The sequence below is a fragment of the Symphalangus syndactylus genome, chromosome 24 (assembly GCF_028878055.3).
Source record: "Symphalangus syndactylus isolate Jambi chromosome 24, NHGRI_mSymSyn1-v2.1_pri, whole genome shotgun sequence".
Lineage (NCBI taxonomy): Eukaryota > Metazoa > Chordata > Mammalia > Primates > Hylobatidae > Symphalangus > Symphalangus syndactylus.
The window spans coordinates 8369504-8396803 of record NC_072446.2 but is presented as its reverse complement, the minus strand read 5'-3'; the positions used below and the strand labels follow the sequence as shown (position 1 = coordinate 8396803).

Genomic DNA, 27300 nt, shown 5'->3' with positions numbered 1-27300 from the left:
TAAAAGTGAGCCTGGGGCCACTGTGGGGACAGATGTGGGGGTGACCTTGAGCAGGCAGGACTCCAGGTGCAAAGATGCCGGGTCCCTAGAGAAGGGTCCCAGCTAGCGCTGCCCTCTGGGTGCTGGGAGCTGATCCCGAGAGGCTTGTTTTCCGAGAGACGTACTCAGGATGTAGCTGTCTCTGATGTTCCGTTTCCCATCTGCATCGACGAGCAGGGATTCAGATTAACTCACGAGAAACTTAGTAACCCAAGAGAAAAGGCTCGTCTGGATGAAAACCTCCACGTCACTTCAGATTCCCGACAAGAGAGGCCACGGTGATGACAACAGCGCTGACCTCCTCATGGGTTCACTTCCAGGCTCCGTCCGTGCGTGTCTCTCCATCTCCAAATAATTCTTCCCCTCCCACTTTATGGGTGAAGAACTTCAGTCTCAGAGAGGGTAGTGACCTGCTGCTCAGGTCTGAGTTGGCGGCAGTGCCCTGTGTGAGCTTTGGGGACCCTTGTTCCTACCACAGAGTGTCCATGGAGCAGCATGACTTCTGGAAGGGCGTCTTTATGGAACACCTCCACGTTTCTGTGGAGAGTTTTCCTGTAGCGTGTGGCCCCGGCATCCACGTTTCTGTGGAGAGTTTTCCTGTAGCGTGTGACCCCGGCATCCACGTTTCTGTGGAGAGTTTTCCTGTAGCGTGTGGCCCCGGCATCCACGTTTCTGTGGAGTTTTCCTGTAGCCTGTGGCCCCAGCATCCACGTTTCTGTGGGGTTTTCCTGTAGCCTGTGGCCCTGGCATGTTGTTTTGGTGCATGGGGGCTTAATGTGCTGCCGGGGATGCTGATTGAGCAGAGCCTACAGACAGGAGAGCTTTGTCTGGGGTGGAGCCTGCTGAGCCCATGGGGCTTGGCCATACACAGGCCCCAGTAGGGGACCAAGAGGGCCACAGGAGAAGAACTGGCGTACCTTACTGGGCTTCTAGTAGTGATCGTCGTTTGCTGCCAAGACATTTCCTGGAGAAGGGAGGCTAAATCTTGTCAGGGTTGAGCCGGGTCCTCAGGTCCTCATAAAGGAGGGTCTAAGCTTGGGGGTTTGTGCTTTGATTACTTGTGTGCTCTGTATCCCAGGGGTGTGGCACAAAGGCTTTCACCAGGTGCCATTCTGCTCTTTTGTCCAGAGAAGCTCAGTGGCTTTGCTCCCTCAGGGAGGCAGGAGGGGCTCTTTGGAGGAGCAGTTGATCCCGGGATGCAAGTGCTTTTCCTGAGCAGATGTGGGGCCTCAGGGCCTCAGGACTTCAGAGCCCGGGGCTGACTGACCTAGGCACAGGAGTGTAAGGGATGTGGGCAATGAAGAATTCCACATGAATGTGGAATTCAAATGAAGAATCTTCCATATTTCCAGACTCCCACGGGTGAGTGTGGGTGGAGAAGCCCCAGTGAGCTGGTTCTCTCCCACCAAACAAAACTGGAGGTCCCTTTGCAGAGACTCTTGCAGTTCATGTCCACATGGCTTTGCTGAGAAGCAGGAGAGACTCAGAGCAGAACTCAGGGGAGTCGCACTCGGGAGAGGCAGCGTCTCCTCTGGAGTGCACAGACCTTATGTCCTTCGCTCCAGCTGTCAGCCAGACATGCCCCAGTTGTCGTGCATATTTACATATGTAACGGTAACGAGAAATTCTGCTTGAGCCTTACCAATCAGCCCAGTGAGCAGGTTTCTGCAGCATCTTGGCTCCTGGGGTAGATGCTGAGAAAGTGAGCCCTGTGCACTTTGGGGCCTTGTCTCTCAGCTTCTGTTGTCACATAAAAAAAGAGACACACAGAGGACCGCATGCCCCATCTTCAAAGTGTGAAGCACACTCCCCAGCTGATATGATTCTTGTCGGTTCACTTATGGAATCTTCTAATGTGTTTTTCCTCCCTATACGCCACATCCCTGTCATAGAGTTGAGAATTGGATTACCTGGTGGGCAGGCTGGGCCCCAGTTTGAGGCACCTCACACTGGCTCAGTGCAGATGACCAGAGGCAGATGGGAACCCAGGGGGCCTAGAGATCTTGGGTTATGGGGAAACTCCCGCAGCTCCCTCCTCACTAGTCCAGGCACCGGAGCATGCGGTGGGAGCCCTGTCATCTCAGCGATGGCCTGCGGGTGACTTACAGCTCAATGAGGGGAGGCACAGACTAGGTGCACACAGTAGGTGCCGAATCTGAGTGGTTTTATTCATTCCTCTGAAGACCTCATATTATGCTGTCTCCTTGACGACCAAATCTGCTTTCCCCTGTGTTTATGCTCCAGAAGGTAATCCGAAGCCCCGTAATGGGATGGAAGCATTTCCAGATAAGAAGAGGATGCTGTGGCCAGAGCCGCAGGGCTGCCTGGGGCCAGGAGTGGCCAGAATCCTAGAGAAGAATTGCATTTGGGGACGCACATCAAAAACATGAGGAAAAGAAAGAAAGTGGGTGGGAATAGTGTGCCTTCGGCAGAATCCAAACTCACTTCCAAGGGAAGCCAGAGCAGAACGCGAGAATATTCATTTCCTGTTTCATTGTTGGTTACTTAATGACCTTCCTTTGAAATGCTGCAGTTATGTAGAAAGCAGGTTGTCATGGAAACGGGGAGTGACGTGCAGGGAATAGGTACACAATGCATTTCTTTGTCATGTCCAGCTGATGCATTCAGCCTCTGCTCAGACATGGGAATTTATGTGAGGAATTAAATATTAACTGGAGGCATTGCCCTGGAGAGAGGCAGAAACACAGGGTGAGAAAAGATTTTGGAAACCAGGGCAAAGAGCGTGCTGGGCCCCCGGGATCCTGTGGGGGGAGCAAAGCTGATTTGAGACCATGGGTGGATCTCACTTTCTTCAATCAGTGGGCTCCAGAGAAGTCGTGCAAAACAATCTTCTTTTTCAAATGCATATGTACTGTGCATTCTTTTGAGGGGCGGAAGGATCTGGTTGTAATGCGAATAATTACTCATTAGTCAGCTCATTTTCAAAGTTGGAGAGGTGAAATGCCAAGTTTTCTCAAGGTGGCTGTCAGCTGCCTTGTCCCAGCCCTCTCTGGTGGCCGTGGTTGTCAGTGGGAACCAACACCTACCCAAGGCATGTTCCGTGAAACGGCACCAGAGCTGGGACAACAGTGCAGGGGACTGTAGGTGCTGGAAGACTCCACGGAGGCTCCCGAGTCGGAAAGAAATTGCCTCTTGTCCCTGAAACAGCCATGGAGCCATGACCTTGTCTGTTTTTCCAGTGGATTCCAGGAAATAGGGATTGAATATATGATGTCTAAAAAAGTGTCCCAAGTTTCTCACTTTCTCCCCTTGAGCCAGCACAGCTGGCACCCACCAAGCTTTCCTTTTCTGACCTTGAACCTTTTTAAACCCTCAGAAAATGAGTTCCGGGGTGAGCTGCTAAATCAGAGGTGGACACACGGAGGCAAGGCCAGCAGCTGCAGGACCTCAAGACACCTTCTGGGCAGACACTGCAAGGTGAGGCATGAGAGGGCAGCCCCTGTCACAGGGCCCCACCCCATGGCTGCCTGCACAAAGCCTCTCTTCAGCTGCAGGCATGAAGCATGGAGGCAACTTTTGGTCTGATCCTCACCAGAGTCCAGGTTAGGTGAAGGGTAAATGGAGACTAGGATCAGCAATGATCTGGTCACTTTAAAATTAAGGGAAGAAAAATGACTCTGAGTAGATCAAAACTAAAATGTGACCCCAGGCTGGGCCCAGTGGCTCACACCTGTAATCCCAGTACTTTGGGAGGCTGAGGCAGGTGGATCACTGGAGGTCAAGAATTCAAGACCAGCCTGGCCAACATGGTGAAACCCCGTCTTTACTAAAAATGTAAAAATTAGCCGGGCATGGTGGCACACGCCTGTAATCCCAGCTACTGGGAAAGCTGAGGCAGGAGAATCACTTGAACCTGGGAGGCGGAGGTTGCAGTGACCCAAGATTGTACCACTGCATTCCAGCCTGGGTGACAGAGCAAGACTCCGTCTCAGAAATCAAGCAAGCAAGCAAACAAAAAAACCCACCAAAATGAAAATGTGACCCCAGAGTCTCACTTCCCTGCTTTGAGGTATGATCACATCTGGGCTCTGTGATGTGCCTGAGCAATGGTTCTCTATTCACCCTGCATTTACCTGGGCAGGCTGAGAATCCCAACAGGATCTGACAGCAGAGATTGCTGGCAGGAACTTATGAAGTCTGTTGGCCTTGTTTTATTTCGATCTTCCTAAGGGGAGGCAGATGGTGCAAGCCCTCCTTATACCTTCCCAGGGTGTAAGATCTCCCCTCGGGGACACTCCTGAACTGTGATGTCACATGTGCTTACAGCCACTGTTCTCCACCACCAACCCTCTAATTCTAGAACTTCCCACCAATACTCTCTGGATGAGGCCAGGTCCCCAGGGTCAGGTGACCCTCACAGCTGGAAGGAGAGGCTGACAACAGGCTTAGGTTGAAGCCCTTCCCAAAGATCGGATTCTGAGCTCTCTCTTTTTTTTGCATGTAGATGCTCTCCAGCAAGGATCCAGCTGTGACTCAGGGCATGGCTCAAGGACAGTGATGGCGTAGGGTGTAGGCAAGGAGGGCTATTGCAGTGGGAACTTCATTTGGGGGTGCTCTTATTTTACTCTCAAAACCCAACCTTTGTCTTTTGAATCTGGTGGTGAGAATGTACATTTTAATGGGTCTGTTATAGATACCTTGTTAAGCTCCTCCGCTCATATTTTGGCTCCCACAGGATTCTCAGTGCTCTGCTGATCCATATTGGAGCCTGAGGCACAAGGAAGAGTTGGTAATATTGATCCTGTCTTTATTTGAAGTTTTGGTATCTTGTTTATTAGGGGTTTTTTGCATCATGTTGATGTTTCAAAATATTGAATTAAAATATTATTTATCTTGATCATTGAGTTTTTGGCCTCATTCCCCTCACCCTGCCCCAAATCCTGAGAATTCACATAGCGCTGTACTGGCATGAGATCATGTGAGCATGAAAGTTACTTGATTTGAGGCCAGGGGCTCTGCATGCAGTGTTATCTACAAATGTCTAGTGCCATGTCAGGGGTGAGTAGGAAGATTTTTGTCTCCCCCTGGTCCAGGCATGACAAACTCAGAGTTTGGGACCTACCATGGACAACCCATGGCTGTTCAAAGTGCTGCTCCTGTGAACAAAGCCAGGGTCCATGCCCAGGTCCTCGTGGCATCACCGGCTCTTTCATCACTGCTTACTTCCCTTCATTTCTTGCAGATAGGGCCTGAGTTACTGCTCTGAATAGAGAAGCTAAGATGAAAAGTGTGCCAGAGAAGGCGAGAGGATGAGAAAGGGTCGACTGCCTAGAGGACAGTGGGGCAGGTGCAGGTAGAATCTCCTGACTAAGGAGGCTGAGGAGGGTGGCAGCAGAGGGGATGAGCCATGGTCACAGTGTGAGAATGTAACACAGCCACAGCAGCATTGGGGTCAGCCTTCCAGAGGCTGGCTTAGGACAGGAGATGGGTGAGGTGAGGAGCCAGCATGAGAGGGCAGTGAACACACAAACCTTGTGCAGGGGACCGTGACAGCCTGCGGCATGCCTCTGAGTTCAGCACCAGGCCTGTGGACAGCTCAGGACTGGTTGGAAGGGGCTGCCAGAAAAGTCAGGTGGTGGTGTGCAGGCACTGATGGTAGCTCCTCAACCCCCTTCTTGCAAAACATTCAGAGATACGGAATCAAGGAAAAGATCAGTTGCATGGCCATTCAGCCAACCCTTCTTCCTGCCACCCAGGGCAGGGGGTGCCTCTGGCAAGGACTACTGGATAGAGGCTCCTGCAAGGGAAGGAGCTGCCACTGGGTATGGCCCTTCTGGCCTCTCTTTATGTTGTTGGATTCTACCCTGGGTGGGTATAAATTCCATTTATGCTGGAGTTTTTAACAGACAGTTGCAGATATGGCTGCTTCATCAGGGTATCCATTATGTAGCTCTAATTTTTGATTTGGGAGAGAAGTGAGCAAGTATCCCATGCTTAGAGCTGTCAAGAGAACCCTTCTCAGACATGTGTTAGATGATGCCCCATGGAGGTGTCCTTTCTGTACCCCAAGGAGGAGGCTGGTCTATTCTGCTGAATTTGTCAGGAGAATTTCAGAATTTCAGACATGCAACAAGACATCACCCAATGTGGGGACAGAACTGTCTCTGCAAGAAACCAGGGGTACTGTGATGGCTGCCAGTGGGGTTCAGGGGTGAGGGCATATGGTTTAGCCTCAGAGAGCAAGAGAGTGGAAAGCAGGATGTGTGCTGAGGTCACCGACTTTCTATATCTGTTCTGTGGGCTGAGCTGGCAGACAGGTCCATGCTCCAAAGAAAGGGAAGGGAAGGGCTGTGGACGCAGCAGATGATCCTCCTGGGATACTCGGGAGGGGAGCAACGCAAATGCTTGAATGCTGCTCTTAGATCGTTGAGTGGGAACGTGGATCTTCACCCCTGCCTCCCTGGGGTGATGTACAAACCTTGGGATGCCAGGCTGGTGCCCCTCAGGGCCAGGACACCGTCCTGCTGGGGCCAGGCTTCAGCCAGGATTCTGTCCTTTGACCCGCCCCAGGCCGTTGGTGCAGAAGGGATGTGATGGGGGTTGAGGGAGGAAGCTGTTCAGCTCTGAGGGCCCTGGCCTGGGAGGAAGCATGAAAAAGGAATGAAAGAGGCAGAGAGAGACAGAGAGGGAGTCAGTGAGTGAGCGAGGAGAAATGGGTGTCCCTGACCTGGGGCCCGGGAAGGAGTGGGGAGACACAGCCTCTGGGGGCAAAGGTGGAAGTTTGCACAAAGCCTGTTGGGCTTCATGGAAAATCTCCAACCCTGACATCTTTGGAAGTTGAGTCTCCCATTTCCCCTTAGAGGTTAGACACGAGTGGTTTGCTACTGGCTATGTTTCTGGGTTCTTTTCATTTTTTAGTTTTTTTGAGATGGAGTCTTGCTCTGTCACCCAGGCTGGAGTGCAGTGGTGCAATCTCAGCTCATCTCAACCTTCGCCTCAGGCGATTCTCCTGCCTCAGCCTCCCAGATAGCTGGGACTATAGGTGGCCACCACCACACCTGGCTAATTTTTGTATTTTTAGTAGAGTTAGGTTTCACCATGCCTGCCTCAGCCTCCCAAAGTGCTGGGATTACAGGCGTGAGCCACCACGCCCAGCCCTGTTTCTGGGTTCTGATTGTATTTGTCACAGCTGCAGCCTGAGTCCAGATTCCTCTGCAGGTTTCAAGACTGCTTACTGCATTGGCTTGTTTTGGTTCCTGAGTTTGTAAACACCCAACTCAGGGCACTCTGGCTTGGCAAGGCCAGCACGCATATGAGTCTGGAAAAGGGGCTGGTCTTCGTAGCATGTCATGGTGAGAGCTATGTGTGTGTGTGTGTGTGTGTATATATATATATATATATACTTTTTTTTTTTTTTGAGATGGAGTCTCACTCTATCACCCAGCCTGGAGTGCAGTGGTGCAATCTCGGCTCACTGCAACCTCCGCCTCCCAGGTTCAAGTGATCCTCCTGCCTCAGCCTCTCAAGTAGCTGAGATTACAGGCACACACCACCACGCCTGACTAATTTTTGTATTTTCAGTAGAGATGTGGTTTCACCCTGTTGGCCAGGCTGGTCATGAACTCCTGACCTCAAGTGATCCACCTGCCTCAGCCTCTCAAAGTCCTGGGATTACAGACATGAGCCACCGCGCCCAGCCAGAACTATGTATATTTTCAAATGAGCTTACATGATTAATGTTGACTTTACTAAAAAGAAATATAAAACAGAACAAAGCAAAACACACTTTTGAGAGACTGCTTTTATATGGCACTAAGAAAGCAAGTTCAATGGATGGACAAAGAGACAGTTCTCTTGGGTTAATGTAGCAATGTACAACGTATTTGCATTTACGAATTATTCTCCTCCCCATAGTTTTCATGGCTTTCCTATTGAAGGCAGAACTATTGAAATATTAATTAGAGCCTCAAGACATGCTCGCAGTGGCAGAATGAAGCTGGCATTTGGAGAAACAGAGCAGACGTTCTTGAGAAAGGTTGCCGGCCCAGCAGTGAGAGTGGGTGATGGGGTAGTTCTGCCTTTTCACTCTCAAGGGGAGAGGGGACTGGGCTATTTCCAGGTTGCACAAAAAAGGGACCTGGTTGGCTTGTGTTTGGAACAAGTAAAGTGTGTTTTAAAAATCAATGAAAGATTGAGAAGTGTTTAATTTTCTTTGCGTCATTGAGCTGCCCTTTAGGGCCCAGCTGTCATCGTGTGGTGGGGGCAGAAGGTCTGGGGGGCTGCCGCCCAGTGATCACCAAGGTGAGCCTGGGTGGTGCTGGGCACAGGGCCGCCCCCAGCACCCGCTCTCCATCTACCACATCGTGGTGCTGATCTTGCGGCAGGAGGAGAGCAGAGAACTCACCTCTGAAGTGCTTTGACTTCTTTCGAAAAGAAAAGTGATGTAAATCAAGCAGTGCTGGTTTTGTCCAGATGCTTTCGCATCAGCTGGCACTGCTGATTTCAAACAGCTCAGAAACCAGTGTCCCAAGTCACCCAGCTCTTACGGATTCATTCTCATATTAAAGAGCCTGGTTTTTTTTTCTTTGGTAGCAGTTTTTTCCCTTTAAAAATCAAAGCTGCATGCACCTAAGAGAACTTCTCGCTTATTGACCAGTCAATGCAGATAAATTGCAAATGGTAAGGTGCGCAGCAGAAGGAGCGGCAGAGCTGTCAGCTTCATCAACGGGAGCTCACAGTTTTCAAGCAGCGCCCATTACACATCCCTGCAACCCTCTCTATTCTCTGCTCTTTGAATAATTTATCTGCAGGACATCCAAATTGCCAAGGCACGCTTTAACCTAGCACAATGCTTGCCAATATCCTTGGGAAAACTGGCAAAAATAAATAAATAAATAAAATAGAGCTGTAGATTGCATTTCAGCTGAGTGCAGGCGCTGCGCAATCAGACGCATCAGCCCCGTTGTACGTCCTGCATCGGAAGGCATTGCGCACGGGCTCAGAGCAGACGACATTTGAAGGCTCATAAATGTAATGAAGTCCCTGTGACACCTGCTCCTCTCTCACTTTAAATGTGAGCCATTGGCCCATGGGGAACCTCCGCTTTAAAAACAGAAATTGTAGTAATTGTCTTCCGTTCTATTGGAAGGCTGTAATAAACGCACGGCTCACAGCACCGTGCCCCACAGCCCGGAGTCGACAGGTTGCTTAAATTACCCAGGTTTGATTTTTCTTCCTTAACAAATCACATACATCATTGTATGTTAGTGCTGCTGCATGGGGGAGGTTCAATTTGCAAATTTCATCTTACTAATTGGGGGAATTCCTTTTTCTTTCTTCCCAGGTGGTACTGTAGACATTTGTCTCTTGCTGGTTTTCAGGAACGAAAGCCCCATTTAAGACGTGGGGGCTTCTGAGCCCCCCTCCTGCTGCCTCTCTTCCTTTCTTCTGCTACTTCTTTCCACTCCCCTGCTTTCCCTTTGACTACCTCATGCATAGAGCCCTGGCAGCTCTGGTGTCTGTGGCCTGGGACAGGTGTGGATTTGCTGCCTCCCCTTCCTGGCCACAGGTGATGGTGGTGGAGTCCAGCGTTCTCCTCTTGGGCCTCCCCTGTCCAGATAGAGGTGCCCTCCCCGGCCTGGTGTGGCTCCCCAGGGAGAATGTTTTGCATAGCATGGAGTGTGTGGGATTTACCTGCCTGCCCAGATTTGTCATGGGTGACACAGGACAAGGATGCTGTGTGTGACCCTCACCACCACCTGACATGTCCTTTCTGTGATTGTCACCCTCCTGGGGGGTCCCCCATGGCTCCCTCGCAGGACAATGCTGTGGGCAGCGTCCTCATAGAGGCTGGTCAGATTCAAGGATCACAGGTGGGGAGGGACACCCATGGGCTCAGGCAAGGCAGCCAGGCCCTCAAGGCCCGGAGAACATGTGGGCTGGGGCCGCTCCAGGTTGCCTGTTTCTCACGGGATGACCCTGGTGCGTGAGGGGCATTAAAGCCTTCTGCTGTAGTGGGAAGAAAGGGCCCATGGGAAGCTGTGCTCTGGGGACACGTTGGGGTCAGAAGCCATTGGATGACCTGGAGCTGCCTCTGGTGGCTGAGTTTGTGGTGAGCGACCTGCCCTGATGCCTCAGCACCCTCCTGGCCGGGTGAGGTGAGCAGTGGGTGCTGCTCTGTGTCGGGCCAGGAGGCCCTCATGGATAAAACACGGACATTCGTCAGGCTTCAGTGGGGCAGGGCCCACGCCTCAGCACTTGTTGGCAGGTGAAAACCTGGGGGCAGTGGGAGGGCACGGTGCACTGTACCCTCCTTGCCGAGGGCGGGGACATGCTGATGGGACACTTCCAAGCCTTGTGGAAGGTCCTTTCTCTACACCCTCCCACCTGCTGCACCTGGCCCCAGGCCTTTCTTGTCCTGTGAGCCCATCCTTGTCATTCTGTGCCCAAAATCACCTTTGCTGTCAAAGCTTGAGCCAGAAAATGGCCAGACATTCCTGATGGCTCTGACTCCAGAGGCACTGGCTGGGTTTTCTTGTTAACATCATGGTTTTTTGCTTGCAGATGAGCTTAGAAAATGAAGACAAGCGAGCTCGCACCCGATCCAAGGCCCTGCGAGGTGAGTGCTGCCCTCCCCTCCTCTGGGGCTGTAAATGCCACTTTCCTCCGTGGTCTTCCTCAGGAGCACAAACCCCGAACCACACGTGTGCAGAGATGCCCTGAGGACCTCAGGCCTCTTCAGCCTTGTTCATCCTCAGGGCTGCTGAGCTTTGAAGCTGGCATCTAAGAGGGCCGCTGAGGGGCCTTTGGCCCAGATAAACCTGCCTTGAGGGCAGAAATGTAAAGGCGGACCTAGCTCCATGGAGTGGGAGTAGCAAGGCTCAGTTACGGGACCCTTCTGTTTGGAAATGAGAGGCCGCCAGCCTTCCACCGCCATCCTCCTTCCTTCCCAGGAGATCGGTCTTGGTGCTGATGGGGAATAGGAGGTTGCTGGGTTGAGCTGGAAGTGCAGTGGGAGGAGAGGGGGCCGATGCCTTGCTCACTCTGCTGGGATCTGAGCCCCAACCCCTGGCCAGACTTACCTCCCTGATACGGGTGGGGGCTTCCTGTTGTGCCCAAGCATCTCAGGTGTGCCTGCCCTGGTCAGAGCCCCGTGCATCTTTGCAGCCATCACTGAAGGACCAGTAACTTGGTCCAGTTGTTCTCTTCTCTGTCCAGCTTGATCTGGTGGTTTGTGTTTCCTGCCAAAAGCTGACTTCTATCTGCAATTAGAGAAAGAGATACTATCCCTGGCCGCAAGGTCCCAGAGATCCTGTCTGAGCTGGAGTATCTGTCCCACTCTGCAAAACTGCCGGGCTGCTCAGGGGAGCTTCTGGGGCAGCACCGGGCTTGGGGAGCCCCTCACTCTGTTGACCTTGGAGGACTCTCTGGGAGGTCAGGAAAGGGTGAGGGCCCCGGGGAAACTGCTCAGGTCTCATTGAGATTGCCTCCACTTGTCCTTGGCAATCCTCTCGGCTGTTTAACTTAGTTTATGCTGTTAGGGCAATGAGCCTTTAAAATCACAATTCCCACATGTTTTCCCTGTTTCTCTCTTTTTCCCAGGACCCCCGGAGGCCACAGCTGCAGACCTCAGGTAAGGAACCCTTCCTGTTAGCACCGAGTGTCATCTATGTGCCTGTGACCCTGGAGATACCCTAAATGTCCCAAACGGGGTCTTCTTGGATTGACCAAACACCCCTGGTGAGCCCCTGCTTTCCCTAAGTAGACTGCCTTTCTCCTGGCCACGTGTCCAGCTGTCTTGGCCCCATCTCTGTCCGTGCTCACCTCTGTCCTGGCCCCATCATGTGGTGCCCCAGCATCATGGCAAGGACACGGATGTGCCCACATCTGGTCACCACGAGGACCTGGACTGTCACCGCGGTCCCCCAAACCAAAAACGAACTGCTCTCTTAGCGGACCCTCACAAGTGCTTCTGTGCCAGATGGTTGGAGGCCCAGTTCGGGGATGAGATGAGAGAAGGGGGTCTTCTACATCCTGAGTCTTCCATTGGCTCAGGATGCAAACAGCAGTTCTGTGTGCTGGTGACGTGGCTGGCTGAGCTCTGTGACCATTTCCTTCCTGCTTCTTAGGGTACAAATTCTCAGGGCAGGGACCATCATATTGTTCAGCATATAATTGAAGAGTGGATGGCTTCTGCCGATCAGGAAAATGAGAGGACTGCAAAGTTCACTTTGTAAACCTTTCGCAGAGGTGGGACAGGAAGACAGTGTCCCTCTGACACTTGAGGCCCCGTAACTTGGAGATGAAGGGGGAGGACTACGGGAGGGAGTTGGGGTGCTGCAAGCCCCATGCTCTGTGTCAGTCACACATCACAGTCTTGGTCTCTGGAAAGGTCATGGAAGCACTGCCTGGTGATGTTATTATCCTGTTTGTGAAGTGGGGAAGTTGAGACTCAGGGGTTAACCTTCATCTGACCAGAAGAGCTGAACGGCATGCGCTACTTGCTGGAGGCCCCACCCTGGGTAACGGGTGGGAGGGGTGGGGTGGAACCTCAGCCAAACCAGGTCGTGTACCGGCACTTCCGGTCTGGTGTCCTCAGCATCCCACTGGGTGCTCCCCAGAACACAGTCCCCCGAAGCACAGGGGTCGGCTCCCTGGAAGGGAGACATTGTCTGCTTGGCCGGCCTGCTGAAGAAGCAGTGATTGTGATGGCGAGAGATGCTCAGAAAGGGCCCTGAGTAAAGGGAAGAGGAGGTGCCACGTGGCAGCCGCCCAGGGACACGGTGGAGACAGAGATGGAGGAGAATCCCAGGCGAGGGCGCAGTGAGTGAGGCACAGGAGTTGAGGAAACTCCAGGCTTTTGTGGTAACAGATGGAGTGTGGAGGAAGTTGAAAAGGCAAATACAAATGGCAGGGTGCTATCTTGTAGCTTTGAAACAGCGGAAGGAAAAGTGACTCTCAAATAGATTTGTTTGTTTTGAAACATTCTGAGAGGACCTGTCCAGCCTCAGTGAGGGGTTCTGTGAGCGTTTGGATTTTGACGCCCTCATTGTGAGCCTTGTGGTCTCAACCTACATGTTTGGTAATAGTGAGACCCGTAAACTTTTTAATGGAGGAATTGGGGGGAGATGTGTTGACATCTAGTGTTCCAACAACAATTTCTGCAGCAATTCTTCATTGCTGACAAGGGATGCTTAGAGTAAAATAGAACAAAGTTGATGTTCCAAGGAATCAAATACATTCTGCGTGGGAGGTACTATTCATTCCTGTATTCTCAAACATCTGTTGGCCACACGCTTCACGTGGGCGTGCCTGTGGCTCGTGCTGGCTGACTGCGTGCCCAGCCGTCGTGGGAGCATTTACACCACAGAAATGGACTGATGGTGTTTCCCCTCCCAAAGACCCTGGGCTCTGACTGGACAAGCGGATGAGACCTCTGTCCTGGGGGGGCCCACACTGTGGGTGCCAGAACAGGAAGCATGACCCACAGAGAAAATGCACTGTTGCGGTCTGTGAGAGGAGCATCACGTCCTGTGTGCAGACCGTGGCACTGGATGAGCTCACGGACACAGAGTCACCTGTCGGGAACCCCTGTGTGCAGGACTTGTTCTGTGGATGAGAGACTTAACACTGCATTGACTCAGAACTTCACAGCCTGCAGAGCCTCTAACCCCAGCTCGCCTCCCCACCAGCTCCGGCAGAGCTCCCAGGAAGACACTCCATTGGCTGTTTACCAGGTGAGCTGAGGAGAGGTTGGACTTGGATGGAGTAGGACCCTGAGCGGCTATTTCCGACCTTGGAGCCCACTGGGAGTGCCTGAGCGAAGAAGCAGTTTGATGGTTTTTCCTTTCACCCCAGTGGAAGAACTGATGACATTTCAGCTTGTATTTTTGCCTGGGTCCATCTGCTGTCACGTGGCCTCAGACTGGCTCTGCTGGAGGCGAAGACTAGGGAAGGTTAGGGTTGGGGTTAGCATCTTGGAGACAGCGAGGTGCCGACAACACTGAGTTCAGGACCATCTCCAAATTCAGAGAGAGAACACGTCTGTAGCTCACCTTCCTCTTCTGGTGCCTTGCTCCTTGAGCCACTGGCCAACTCCCGCCCAGATGACTGCCCCAGGAGAGGGAGGGAAGGCAGGGAAAGCAGTGTCTTCAAAGGCTGGTAGCTGAAGCATGGGGCTCCAGGCTGGGATTCAGCTCCTCTCCTGACTTGTCTTCTTTGATGCCTACTTTTCAAGTTTGGGTCTCTCAGAGCTGTCATGCAGGATGCCAGCTGAGGGGTGACTGTGAGCCACACCCTCTTCCCAGCCTCACTTGCGTCCTTTCCTCACATCTCTGACACCAGCCCTAGTTGGAGCTGGGGAGTCAAGGCTGGGGAGTTCCCTCCTCCCGGAGAAAAGAGGGTCAGGAGTCCCGGAGCCCTGGCCGTCTTCCTCTTCCTACAGCTCTTGCCCTGAGCAGCCAGAGGACATCAGTAAATAAGAGCCGAATGTGCTTGCAGGTGAACTGCAGGGCTGGCGTCGGCTGGCACGACACCCCTGGAGGCCCTGGCTGGGTCTCTTGTCCACTTGGCGTGGGGTGGGGAGCAGGCATCTAAGGGGTTTCCAGCTTCCTGTCCCGGAGTGGCCTTGTCAGCTCCACGCACTTGGGCTCACAGCCCTGTCTCACACCCTCTGAGGCTGGGGCTGGGAGGTGCAGGCCCACCTTTCTGGGGACCAGGACTCTTCTGAGCTGAGGGTGATGTGTTCAGGGCAGTCCAGTCCCCACAGGCCTCCACAGCAGCTGTCGCCTAATTGCCTGATTAACTCAGTGATTTCATCGACTAATTGGGACCTTAGCTTCAAATCCCCAATAACAAGGAGCTTTTTGTGAAAAGTCTCAAAGCTAGTTTTCCAAAGAGTGAAAGCAAGTGTGGGCCTGGATTTTAGAAGAGACTAGAGGCAGGGAGAGGTGGGTGGCAGCAGCGGCAACTCCCTCAGTTTGGAAAGGGAACCCCCAGTCAAGTGTGGTGTGCCCTCCCTCTCTCCCTCTTCCTCCCTCTTCCCCTCCTTTCCTGCCTGGGTTCCTTCTTCCCTCCTCCTTCCCTCCTTTTCTGTCTTCTCGTTAACACACTGAAAACCCCAGCCTGGAAGGCTGCAGAGGACGTCCGTCCGCATGAGAGCTCCCCCACCCCATGGCTGCTGTTGATCCAGGGGATAGGGTAAGGCCTGGATTCTGCTGACGGTTCTCCCTGAGGTTGTCGGGGAGGGTGGCCTGCAAGCCCATTGGGCCCCACAGTTGTCTGCAGTCAGGCCTGTGGTCAGTCGAATTAGAAACGATCAGAGGTATCTGGATAGAAACTGGGGATGGCGTTCTTTTCCCTGGGTCCCAGGTGTGGGGGCGCCAGCCCTTACCTTCCTCCCTTCACAGGCTCCGGAAGATGTGCTTGGGTTTTGGAAAGAGCTGAGACTCACAATAATGCCAATCCTGTTAAAAGCAAGGTCTTCCCATCTTGGCCAGGAAAGCCTCTCTCTTCCCACAAGGAGCGCAGGCCTGCCCCTCCTGCCTGCCTTGGGCGACCTGGCACAGGCGTCTGGGTCTTACCGTGGCAGCTCCTTGTAGTCCTTGAGCCGTGGATGCATCCGACAGCCCACAAGAACCTGATATGTGGTGAACTCTGGCCTCACACTCCACACTGGCCCCTTTGTGGCTGAGGCTGCTGTGGGAGCTGTGGTCCTGCCGCCACGCTGGTTGGCATAGTCAGTATTCATGCTCAGAAGTTTCCAGAGCTTCCTGCTGGTTTGGTTATATAGGGAGACAGATGATGGTTAAGGAAGAGGAACTCCTAGGTGTCCTGCCTTGTGCTTCCAGAGTGAGAGAGGCAGGAGGGTCAGTATCACCCCCTCCCCAAACTGCCCTTCTTAGCGCGGTCCAAAAGTCTTCCTCAAGGCAGATGCTGTCAGCTCCTGGTTCATTGGTCCTCCTGGCTTCTTTTCCCTGCACGGAAGCTGGGACCCACACCAGCTACAGGCACTGGTGGAATCTTCACCACTGTCTTTGGCTTGGGCCACAGATTCCTTTCTGCCTGTCAGTCCTGGCTCAGTTTGCTGGGGCACGAAGGTCACAGCTGGCAGGGAATGCAGAGACTGTTGCCCTCGATTGCCATAGGCCTTACAGCATAAGTGATGGCCGCAGAGAATGCCAACTTTTGTGCTTTGGACTTGGGACCTCTTTAGAGAGGGGTGCTGTGTTCAGGGCACCTCAGAGTATCTTGTGTCCAAGCTCCTGGAGACCTGGTGGCAGCTGGTGGAATGCCTGCCGTCCGGAGTGGTCTGGGAGACTCTGGCGTTAGAAGTCTTGCTCTTATATATACACAGTCTTTAATTGAACACTCGTAAAACTGTAATGAGCCATTCATTTATTTGAATGGGGTGAGTTATTAATTTTCAGCAAACTGCAAGCAGCCATTCTGAGATGAATCGTTTGGAGATAGTCTCCTCCCCAGGGTGAAGGTCTGCGATGGGCCCCGAGATCTGAGCCCATCGCCTGATGTGACCTTGCCTTTTTATTTCCCCTCAGCTGCCCCACCCCAGGATGCACGGGTTCAGGGCACGTCCGGGGCAAGTACTCCAGGCACCGAAGGTAAGAGGACCCTTGGATCTCACAGAGATTCCTGGGCAGTAGATTTGGAGCCCCTGCCCACTCTGCTCTAGACCCTTTTGCAGATGGAGAACTTTCCATCTTTTTCCATGGCTCCCAAGGCCAGGCTGCTGAACCTTCTGTGAGGCAGCAACCTCCCACTCTAGCATGGAGGTCCGTATGGCCATGGGCACCTCATGTGGGGGAAGACAGACCATCTGACCTCCCAGCGCTGCACTTTGGTTTTTTTTGTCTGGGTCCCCTGCAAGGACTGGATGAGTCTGTGGGGGAGGGAGGGAGGGAGGGAGGCCCCTTAGGAGGGGCTGATGGGGTGGCTGAGGCCTCTCGTGGCCCTAGCCTGGCCCTCTCCACTGCCTACTCCTCCCTCCCAGTTTACAGAGCTGCCCCCTGGCCAAGAAGAGGAAGCTGGAGGGCGCTGAGGCTGAGCACCTGGTGTCCAAGAGGAAGTCGCACCCCCTGAAGCTGGCTCTGGACGAGGGCTGTGGTGTGGACAGCGATGGCAGTGAGGACGCCGAGGTGAAGGACGCCTCTGTTTCGGATGAATCGGAAGGAACTCTGGAGGGGGCCGAGGCTGAGACGTCAGGACAGGACGAGATTCATCGCCCTGAGACAGCTGAAGGTGCTTTGTCGCTCTTTCTTCCCCGAATAAAGGGCGCTTAGTGTGGCCCTGGAGAATTGCAGCCTGTGAGTGGGGAGGGGCTCACTCTGGGCGAGAGAAAGCCCTTCCTGAGAACAAGGCATGTCTTGTCCCAACATGTGCTGGGCTTCCTGGGAGAGAGGTCTGCCCATGGTGTTTATGGGGCCTGTGGTGTGTTTGTGTGTGAACACTGTGTGCGTAGGAGAGAGGCAGGACAGACACAGACACGGGGCTGGTGTGTGTGTGTGTGTGTGTGCAGTTGTAGCGTGTTTCGGCAGGTGTGCCTGCATGTATATGAGAGAGACAGACAAGGCTGTGTCTCTGTGTGTCTGTAAGTGGGGAAGGGAGGGTCTTAGACTGGCCCTCTGTTCGCCTGGCCCTCTGGGAGACCTGCCTGGGGGCATGGCTGAGAGGTCTGCTTTCCCCTGAGGCACTCACAGGCAGATGCTGAGGAAGCACCTCAGGTTGAGCTTCAGGTGATTGAGGACCAGGTGAGGCCTCTGAAAATGGGGTGTCCGGGGGAGCCAAGAGGGGAAGGAGGAAAGCACACGAGTCTCCCACTTCCTTGTGGGGTCTACCAGGACTGCCGCGTTGGAGCACCTGGCCCTTGGCAAAAGCGGATGAAGCAGGTGCTTTGGCCCCTGGGTTCCGGAGGGAGGGGTCTGTGCCCCTGAGAGCCCTGGCAGATCTGTAGAGACCTGGGGTCAGACGAGGCCCAAGGTCCGCTCCCCCCGCCATCCCCACCACTCACCCAACACTCCCCAAGCTTCTGCAGTGGGGAAGGGTCTGAGATGGATTTTAGAAGCAAAGCCAGAGAGGGTCCTCAACCCCAGCTCCCTTGGGGGGTCTGGAGTGAGTGCGCTGCCCCGTGGAATCAACACAGTCCTAGATCCCAGGTAGAAAAGACACACATTTTCCTGCTTTCTTATCAAGAAAGGCGTCTGGAGTTCAGCCATCAACCTGGGCTTGGACGTTCCCCTCTGAAGTGGGTGGATGGCAGAGCCCGTTCCTACCATTGTGGGACGTGCTGGCCCAGGTGTCCTTGCTGACAACCCTACGGGGCCTGCATGTGGTGAGCACCTACCATATCTTAGTTTTGTTTTGTTTTTGTTTTGAGAGAGTCTCACTCTATTGCCCAGGCTGGAGTGCAGGGGCACGATCTTGATTTACTGAAGTCTCCTCCTCCCGGGTTCAAGGAATAGCTGGGACTATAGGCACACACCACCATGCCCAGTTCATTTTTGTATTTTTAGTAGAGATGGGGTTTCGCCATGTTGGCCAGGCTGGTCTTGAACTCCTGACCTCAGGTGATCCGCCCGCCTCGGCCTCCCAAAGTGCTGGGATTACAGGCATGAGCCACCTCGCCCATTCTTATTTACTGTTTTTCAATTATGAAACAATTATTATTATTTTTTAAAAATCTGACTTGCTACTTAAGCTCCATTGTATACAATGCAGGTTTATCTGATTTGGGAAAGTAAACGTGATGGGAGAGGAACATTAAGAAAAAGTATCAAAGTAGTTCTTAGTTTAAAAGATACATCAGTGGCCCATGACCTGCCTCCTAAAATATATTCACCATGATTTCTGGATTCAGGCAGAAGGGTTGACAGAAAGGTCCATACCAAATCCCCACTTCTGGAGTTTCAGGTTTCCCCTTGGCTCCCGTATAAAGAGTGAGTGGTAGGTCAGGTGGAGGGGTGGTGGGTGTGTTGGGGACTGGAGACCTGGAGTCTTCCCACGTGTTCTCTGGCCCCCATGTTGATTTTGATTTTGTGCAGGAAGGAGCCCCGTCAAGTCCCATTTTGGATCCAACCCCATCGGCAGCCCCACTGGCTCCTCCAAGGGCAGCTATAGCAGCTACCAGGGAATCATCGCAACTTCTCTCCTGAACTTGGGTCAAGTTGCTGAAGAGACCCTGGTGGAAGAGGACTTGGGCCAGGCGGCCAAGCCAGGTCCTGGCATCGTGCACCTGCTTCAGGAGGCCGCAGAGGGAGCTGCCAGCGAGGACGGTGAAAAGGGCCTCTTCGTCCAGCCAGAGGATGCCGAGGAGGTCGTCGAAGTCACCACTGAGCGCTCCCAGGACCTGTGTTCCCAGTCCTTGGAGGATGCAGCCAGTGAAGAGTCCAGCAAGCAGAAAGGCATCCTGAGTCAGGAAGAGGAGGACGAGGAGGAGGAGGAGGAGGACGAGGAGGAGGAGGAGGATGAAGAGGAGGAAGAGGAGGAGGAGGAGGATGAGGAGGAAGAGGAAGAGGAGGAGGAGGAGGAAGAGGAAGAGGAGGAGGAGGCAGCTCCTGATGTGATCTTTCAGGAAGACACCTCTCACACCTCTGCCCGGAAGGCCCCTGAGCTCCGGGGCCCAGAATCACCCAGTCCTAAGCCTGAGTACTCTGTCATTGTGGAGGTCCGCTCGGACGATGACAAGGACGAGGACACCCACTCCCAGAAGTCAACAGTCACTGACGAGTCGGAGATGCATGACATGATGACCCGGGGGAACCTGGGCCTCCTGGAACAGGCCATCGCCCTGAAGGCGGAGCAGGTGCGCACAGTCTGTGAGCCGGGCTGCCCGCCTGCCGAGCAGAGCCAGCTGGGCCTGGGAGAGCCAGGGAAGGCAGGAAAGCCCCTGGACGCTGTGCGGAAGAGCTACTACAGTAAAGGTAGGGCTCAGCGGTGGCCTGGCCCTGCAGACTCATCCTTTCACCCCTGCCCCAGGTGTGCAGATGCAGGCTGAGAGCCCTTCTAGGACAGGGGGCTGGGGGATGGCAGAAAAGCAGACGGAAGGACAAATACATGACACAGACTGTGGTCAGATACTGAGCAAACAGGTTCCCACACTGCTTTACATAGAGCCATCTGGAGCGAGACGCAGAGCGGAGACGTGTGAGAAAGAACCAGGTGGGAGAGAGGAGGTGGGAGGGACAGTGACCCACCCACAGTGACTGGTCACAGCAGCATCGGGGGTCTGGAGAGGGTGGGGACCGTCCTGTCCCTTCCACCCCAACTCACACCGTGGCAGGGATTGTGCTATGACAGAACCCGCCGTTTCCTACAGCCATGCTGGGCCATCCTGATCCTCTCGTGGGGTGGAGACCAGCAGGCAGATGTGAGGGGTGCCCTTGCTCCTCAGAGGGAGCGGCCTGCCGCTGGCTCTGCATCTGCCTCTGGGTTTGGCTCTAAAGTGTGCAGGGTGTAGGGGAGGCATTCCCTGATCACACCGAGTGGCTGATGTTGAGGTGAGGATAGAGAAGGAGGGCTGCTTGGAGGGGCCTGGGGCTGGGCTGATGTGGTTGGGGAGCCGCTGGGAAGCAGCTGACATGGTTGGGGAGCAGCTGGGAGCCTGGAGTGCTGAGGTCTGAGGACGAATCCTGAGTAAACAGTTGTGGCCTTCACTGTTACTGGGGTGTCAGGGTCTGGACAACAGGCTGGCTCTGCTCTGCTGACTGGCTATCTCACATTCCTCCTTGGGACAGGGGCCTGGGAGCAGGGCTGGCCAGGGGCTGCTCCCTCAGTGAGCCATGCCAGGGAGGCCAAGCCTTGGACAGGTCAGCTTTGACCCAGCCGGCCTGGTGCCGGGGTCTCCTGCACCTGGGCATTTGGCCTCTATTCTCCTAAGACTAGGGACCTGCCCTGACCTCGGCCTCTTTTTTCCCCATGTCTAGTCCCGCATCTCTTCTCCAGGTGGCCGGGGCGGTGGGAGTTCTTGGTGCTCTTCCAATGAGTGCCCCCAAGAAGGGTTAGCTGAGACCAGGGAGGGAGCAGATAAGGAGAGAGAACTGGGATGGGAGATGACTCAGATGCTGGAGCCAGGAACCAAAAATGCAGGAGACACAGACTTGGGGCCAACCCTGGGAAGATGCACTTCGGTCATGGGAGAGACAGATCTGAGTGAGACATAATTCAAGGGGCGTGATAGGCGGGTCAGTGGAGACATGAGGGACGTATTTTCTGGGAACACCCAGGCATATGAGACAAGCTCAGGGGAAAGATACTAAGGGGACACAGGTGGGGACATGGTTTCAGGGTGAGATGGACCCAAAGAATGGCTTTGTGGGGACACCGTTTAGGGCAACCCAGATGGCAGGACAGCCGTTTGGGGACCCAGATTTAGGTCAGCACTGTCATGCTCGGGCCTTGTGGGGCCATGGGCACAAAGAGACGCAGGCTGAAGGTGAGACTTAGGGACAGGTGTTAAGGGCCTGGGGTGGTTACTAGCCTGGGTGTGGTGTGCTTGGGCTGCACACATCAGCGCAGAATTTGGTGGGACACGTATGAGGAACACAGACACCCAGTGACAGCCCTAGGCCCAGGTTTTCGAGGGTCTCAGACCTGTGGGACAGACATAGGAGGACCCAGACGCAAGGCGCCCTGCCTTCAGGAAGAGATTTTCAGTGCATGGACCCAAAGGGACACGGCCCCGGGTGACACAGGTGGCCAAGCTTAGAACACCAGGCAGTGCCGAGCTGGGCTGTGAGTGTCTGCAATGTGAACGTGCGGTTCTGGTTCTAAGGGACTGATGTCGGGGCACAGATGCCGCGAGAATTCTGGACAGAGGCCGTGGGACAGGGGCGGCAAGCCTAGGAGGCCGGTGTTGGGCAGGGGTTTGGAAGCCCCTCAGGACACCCCTGCCTGTCCACATGGGTGGAAGTCTGACTCCTTTCAAGAGCTCCTTCCCTTTGGAGCCCCCTGCTGGGACCCTCCCCCTCTGAGGCGGGAGTTCTGAGTTTGGCTCTGTGACCTCTGCACCCTCCCAAAGGGGACAGCTCATCCAAACGTGTTTCACTGAGATGTCAGCTCTGCTCTGAGGGTCCTCCGTGTTCCTGCTGGTCCCTACACTCTACAGTGACCGGCCTGGACCTGCAGAGGCTAGATGAGGTCCATAACTGAGACTTGGGTTTAAATTTCTGCCCAGGCATATATTAGTCATGCAGCCTTGGATAAGTTACTCAACTCCTTTGTCTTCCTCGTTTTGTCAAATCCCAAGGACATCTCCTGGCAGGAATATTGCCAAACGCCTTGACCTCTCTAGGCAGAAAGCTGACCCATGAGGCCTCCACGCTGTCAGAGGAGAGAGGAAAGAGGACTCCAGCTGCCATCTGGGTTGTTCTCCTTAAAACGCTGCACAAACTGCTATTTGGGATGGTCAGGGCAGCTTCAGGGCTTTCGCACAGGTAGCCAGTGTGGGCTGGTTTCTTCAGGGTCACCTGACTGTCCAGCCCCAGTCCCTGTTCAAGCTCATGGGCAGTCTCGCCTCCCTTCTCTCTGGACAGCCAGAGAGAGGGTCCCTGAGCTACCCCTGCCCCCTCTCTGCTCACCACCCATTCCTGGCTCTAACTGATGTGACTTGTGTGTTTTAGATCCTTCAAGAGCTGAGAAGCGTGAGATCAAGTGTCCAACACCAGGCTGTGATGGCACTGGCCACGTTACCGGGTTGTACCCTCACCACCGCAGCCTTTCTGGCTGTCCCCACAAGGATAGGATCCCCCCAGAGAGTGAGTAGCTCTGTGCAGCGTTAGCCCTAACTGGGAAGCTCAGGCTGCCTCTGTGGTGTTTGGGTGGTGTCTATGGGGAGGTGTGGCCTGCCCAGGGCCATAACCTGCCCCTTTGGTTTGTCCAGATGCTCATCCTTACGTCTCCCCGCTTTCCCCCACAAACTCCCTCAGCCCAAACTTGAGCCCTTTAAAGCTGGGGCCCTGCAACCAGCCCATTTGTCTACCTAGAGACGCCAGTCCGGGTCAGACCCCACAGTCACGGATGGATGGGAGGGGACAGGCTAGTGTCATTAGGAAGCAAATACGTGTTCTTACGTTTAGGCTAGAAGCAGTAATTGCAAAAATTAAATTTAAAGGAGCAAACCACAGAATGAGAGGTTTTAAAGCTGAGTCTGGTTTCTGCCACAGGAGGGAGGGACCACAGTGGTGGGGGGTGGGCACGCCCTAACCAGGCTGAGTGTGGGGAGTTGCGTCTGCAGGCTCTTGGGGGCTGGAGCTGCCCTGCGTTGCTGTGTCCCCCACCTGCCCACCAAGTAGCAGCCTTTGGACAGCTCCCCAGATTCTCTGACAACCTTGGCTCCCTCCACCCCCGGTTCTCTTACAGTCTTAGCCATGCATGAGAACGTGCTGAAGTGCCCCACTCCTGGCTGCACAGGCCAGGGTCACGTGAACAGCAACCGCAACACGCACAGAAGGTACTTGGACTGAGCTGGGCCATAGTGGGGGCCAGGGTGGGGGCTCCATGGGTGGTAGGGCACCTGGAGTGGGCCTGTGTGTCCCTGCCTGGGCCTTGGGCCTGTGACCTGGGACGGGGCTCCGGGCTGCCTGGGGCTCCCTGTGTGCAGCCCTTCTCCCAGCCTGCTGCCCTGAGGGGTGGGTATAAGGTCAGGGCACACCTGGGCTGTGAGGGGCCTTTGTGTGGGCAGAGCAGCAACTGAAGGTGCAGAGTCACCCAGTGCCGTTGCTGCCTTGACTGGGGCTCCCAAGAGAGCAGGCAGCAGCCTGCAGAGGAGTGAGCGATGCGCCCTCTGTGAAGAGAGGTACAATGACCATGTGGAGAGCCAGGTGAATACTTTGTGTCCTACCCACCTCTGCACACTGGCTCTTGCTCCTGAGTGGAAAGGGCAGACATGAACAGTAGCCTCGGCAGGCCAGGACTGTGCTCTGGGCTGCTTTGTGGGCGTTCTGAGGCCAGGTGGAAGTGAAGCTTCCCGACCACCCTCGAGGTGTAGCTGTTGACTGGTCTTCTGTGGCGAGGGGGGACTACTCCCCCAGCCTTACCCAAAGTGCCATGGGTGGCCATGGCCTTGGTGGGATATGCCTTTCCCCCAGCAGGCATATGCTCAGCTGAAAGGACTGCCAGAGCTTTTGAGGTCACTTCATTTGAAAAGAGGCCAATTCCCCATTACATCACCTCTCCAGGCTGGCTGAGGGACTGGCGCTGGAGCTCACAGTTGACTTTATTCTGACAGATGAAGCTGCTGCCTCCATGTCTTAGTCTGAGTACTTTCCTGGGCCTGAGTCATCCAGGGTCAGTGCCCAGGTTGTGGTCCAAGTGGGGCCCTGGGCTGCCCCAGAGCAGCTAACAGAACCAGAGCCAGGGCCGGGCGCGGTGGCTCAAGCCTGTAATCCCAGCACTTTGGGAGGCCGAGGCGGGCGGATCACGAGGTCAGGAGATCGAGACCAGGTGAAACCCCGTCTCTACTAAAAATACAAAAAATTAGCCGGGCGTGTTGGCGGGCGCCTGTAGTCCCAGCTACTCAGGAGGCTGAGGCAGGAGAATGGCGTGAATCCGGGAGGCAGAGCTTGCAGTGAGCCGAGATTGCGCCACTGCACTCCAGCCTGGGCGACAGAGTGAGACTCCGTCTCAAAAAAAAAAAAAAAAAGAACCAGAGCCAGAGAGGGTTGCAGGATCCAGCCCTGGAAGCTGGGAAGGGAGAGGAGGGGGTGAGGGGCAAGCCTGTCTCCCAGACCCATGCAGAGGAGGCATCTTTGCCCAGAGCTTTCAAGGCCTCTAGGATATATTTCGTCTTTGTGTGTCATTGGCACAGAATGTTCCAAAACAGAAACTGACTGAGCAGCTTGTACTTTGAGGCTCAAGAACAGAGCCAGAGAGAAAACCCCTGTCCTGCAGAATGACAGGATCATTCCCAGCTCTGGGCTTCTTGTACACATGGAGTTCTCATATCTGAATGACCTTGCCGTGAGACACCCACACACGCAGACACCCAGGATAGGACACGCATGGAGGGGAAGGCTCAGAAACCCCTCCTCTTCCTTCCTCTAGTTTGTCTGGGTGTCCCATTGCTGCCGCCGAAAAATTAGCCAAATCCCATGAGAAGCAGCAGCCGCAGACAGGAGACCCCACCAAGAGCAGCTCCAGTTCCGATCGGATCCTCAGGTGAGTGGCATGAGCCGCAGAACTGAAGAGGCTGCCTCCCAAATGCCTGCAGGGGGGCTTCTCAGTCTCCCGCAGGCTGTATGTGCATGTGTGTGAGTGCGCGTGTGTGAGTGTAGGTGCATGTGAGTGTGACATGCCCCGGGCCCCCCAGGAGCAGAACTGAGGGGCAGTTTTGGAGCCACACAGGACAGAGTCTCATGTCTGCCACGTTCGCCAGTGCCTCAGCCAAAGCACAAACTCCTGCACAGCTGCCTCTGCCTCGGTGCTCTGCCTCCTTGGAGTCGTCTGATGTGACCACTTGAGGCCCCTTGGGGATTCATTTGTGGAGAGGCTGGTCCTGTCTGCAGAGAGCAGACTGCACCAGCCAAGGACCACGGATGTCCAGGAGCACCATGAGCCACTAATCCTTGGCCGTCCTGCCTGTCCCTCCCCGACCCCAGGGATAGACCCCAAGTCAAGGAAGAGGGTGGGTGCAGGCTTTGCTCCCCAGAGTGCTTTGTGGCCCCTGAGGTTCTGAGATCGCAGTAGGTGTGTGTGAACATGTGGGAGCATGTGTGTGCATGTTCACACGCCTGTTTGTGTTTGCATATGTGCGAGTATGTTAACATGTGCGTGCAAGTCCATGCGTGTGTGCACGTGTAGATTTGGCTCTCATCAATAAGGATCTTTCAGAATGTGTCCCATTAGTGTCCCCTCCTTCCATGTGGCTCTAAGAAGTAAGTGCCACAAATAAGGCCAGAGGCTCAGGGAGTTGCCCAAGGCCACCCTGCCCATCCTGCCTGGCTTCAAAGTCTGTCCTCTGTGGGGCTGAGTCCTTGGACCATGGTACCCACTGTCGAAGAGGACACTTCCACTGCTCCTGTCTTCACCTGCAGACACCCTGCTCCCCGCTTCCATGAGGAACTAGAACTCACACATAGCCCCTCCTCCCCAGCTCTCAGACCCCTGTTCCATATCTGTCTCACCGGACAAGAGTATGGGAGACCCCGGCTGGGGTGAGTGTGAATGACTGCATAGCCCCTTCCACTGTCTGCCTCCTTGCGGGGCCCACCTGACCCCGGCCCTTCCTGGCACATAATTGGCAAAGTCCCAGCCAGAGGGTCTTCGCTGCTCACCTTGGCTGTGTCATACCCAGGCCCTTCCCTGGTCTGCTCCAGAGGGTTCCTCTGAAGGTGCCGTTCCCACATGTGGGATCTCCGGGCAGAGGACAGAGACTTGCCTTCCTGCTCTGTGGGCATGCTTGCCATCCCACACATGGGCACCTTCAGCCCTGCCGGTCCCAGCAGGCTGCTTTCCACCCGCTGGCTCTCACAATGGTTTGAAGCTGCTTTTTTCCTCTATCTTATTTGCTGTTCCCTCCAGCTTCCTGTCAGTTGCTAATTCAATCCTTTCCCTCTTTGATCTAAATCACTGATAAAATGTCAAACCACAGATTTGGCCCCCATGTGAGGCCAGGCAGGGGTGTCAAACAGGCTCCAACTTTGAGGACTGTACTCCCTGGGACTATGACCTCAGTTTGTTCACTTACAAAAGTAGGACAACAAACGAAGTCACTCATGAGGCTCCAGCGACACTCTGCCGCCCTCAGCCCATGGTGAATACTCACTGAACGCTAGAGATTGTGGCCAGGCTGGAGGAGGCCTCCCATTACGCCCTTTTGATTCCATCTAGCCCACGTTTCTGGCTGTCGAACTTTGGGGTGTGAGGAGGGGCTTTGCAAAGCTTCGTTGGCATCGCGGACAATAAATGGACAGATTCTGACTGAAGCCTTGGCCAAGGAAGCCATCAACGGTGGCACCAATGTTGAGCTTATTATTACTATTGTTATTTTTACTGACAGAGTGTCACGCTGTTGCTCAGGCTGGAGTGCAGTGGTTTCAGTCATAGCTCACTATAACCTCAAACTCCTGGTCTCATGTGATCCTCCCCCCTCAACCTCCCGAGTACCTAGGAATGCAGATGTGCCACCATGCCTGGCTATTTTTTTTGCGTTTTTTTTTTTTTTGTTTTTTTTTGTTTTTTTTTTTTTGTAGAGAGGGTCTCACTATGTTGCCCAAGCTGGTTTCTTACTCCTGGCTTCAAGAGACCTGCCTTGGCCTCCAAAAGTGCTTGGATTGTAGACATAAGCCACCA

At 54.3% G+C, this 27300-nt stretch overlaps 1 protein-coding gene across 9 annotated transcripts in view; it reads left to right on the top strand.

Moving 5' to 3' along the window:
* Positions 1 to 27300, top strand: part of MYT1 (myelin transcription factor 1) — a 127850-nt gene that overhangs the window by 75720 nt on the left and 24830 nt on the right. For all 9 annotated transcript variants that reach the window (XM_055266485.2, XM_063634074.1, XM_055266486.2 and 6 more), the window contains 9 exons: positions 3377 to 3477; positions 10564 to 10618; positions 11602 to 11632; positions 16557 to 16619; positions 17009 to 17256; positions 19056 to 19934; positions 22632 to 22766; positions 23371 to 23461; positions 25054 to 25167. In XM_055266485.2, the coding sequence (XP_055122460.2) occupies positions 10564 to 10618; positions 11602 to 11632; positions 16557 to 16619; positions 17009 to 17256; positions 19056 to 19934; positions 22632 to 22766; positions 23371 to 23461; positions 25054 to 25167 (1616 nt within the window). In that variant the 5' untranslated portion in view covers positions 3377 to 3477. The remainder of the gene's footprint in view (positions 1 to 3376; positions 3478 to 10563; positions 10619 to 11601; positions 11633 to 16556; positions 16620 to 17008; positions 17257 to 19055; positions 19935 to 22631; positions 22767 to 23370; positions 23462 to 25053; positions 25168 to 27300) is intronic.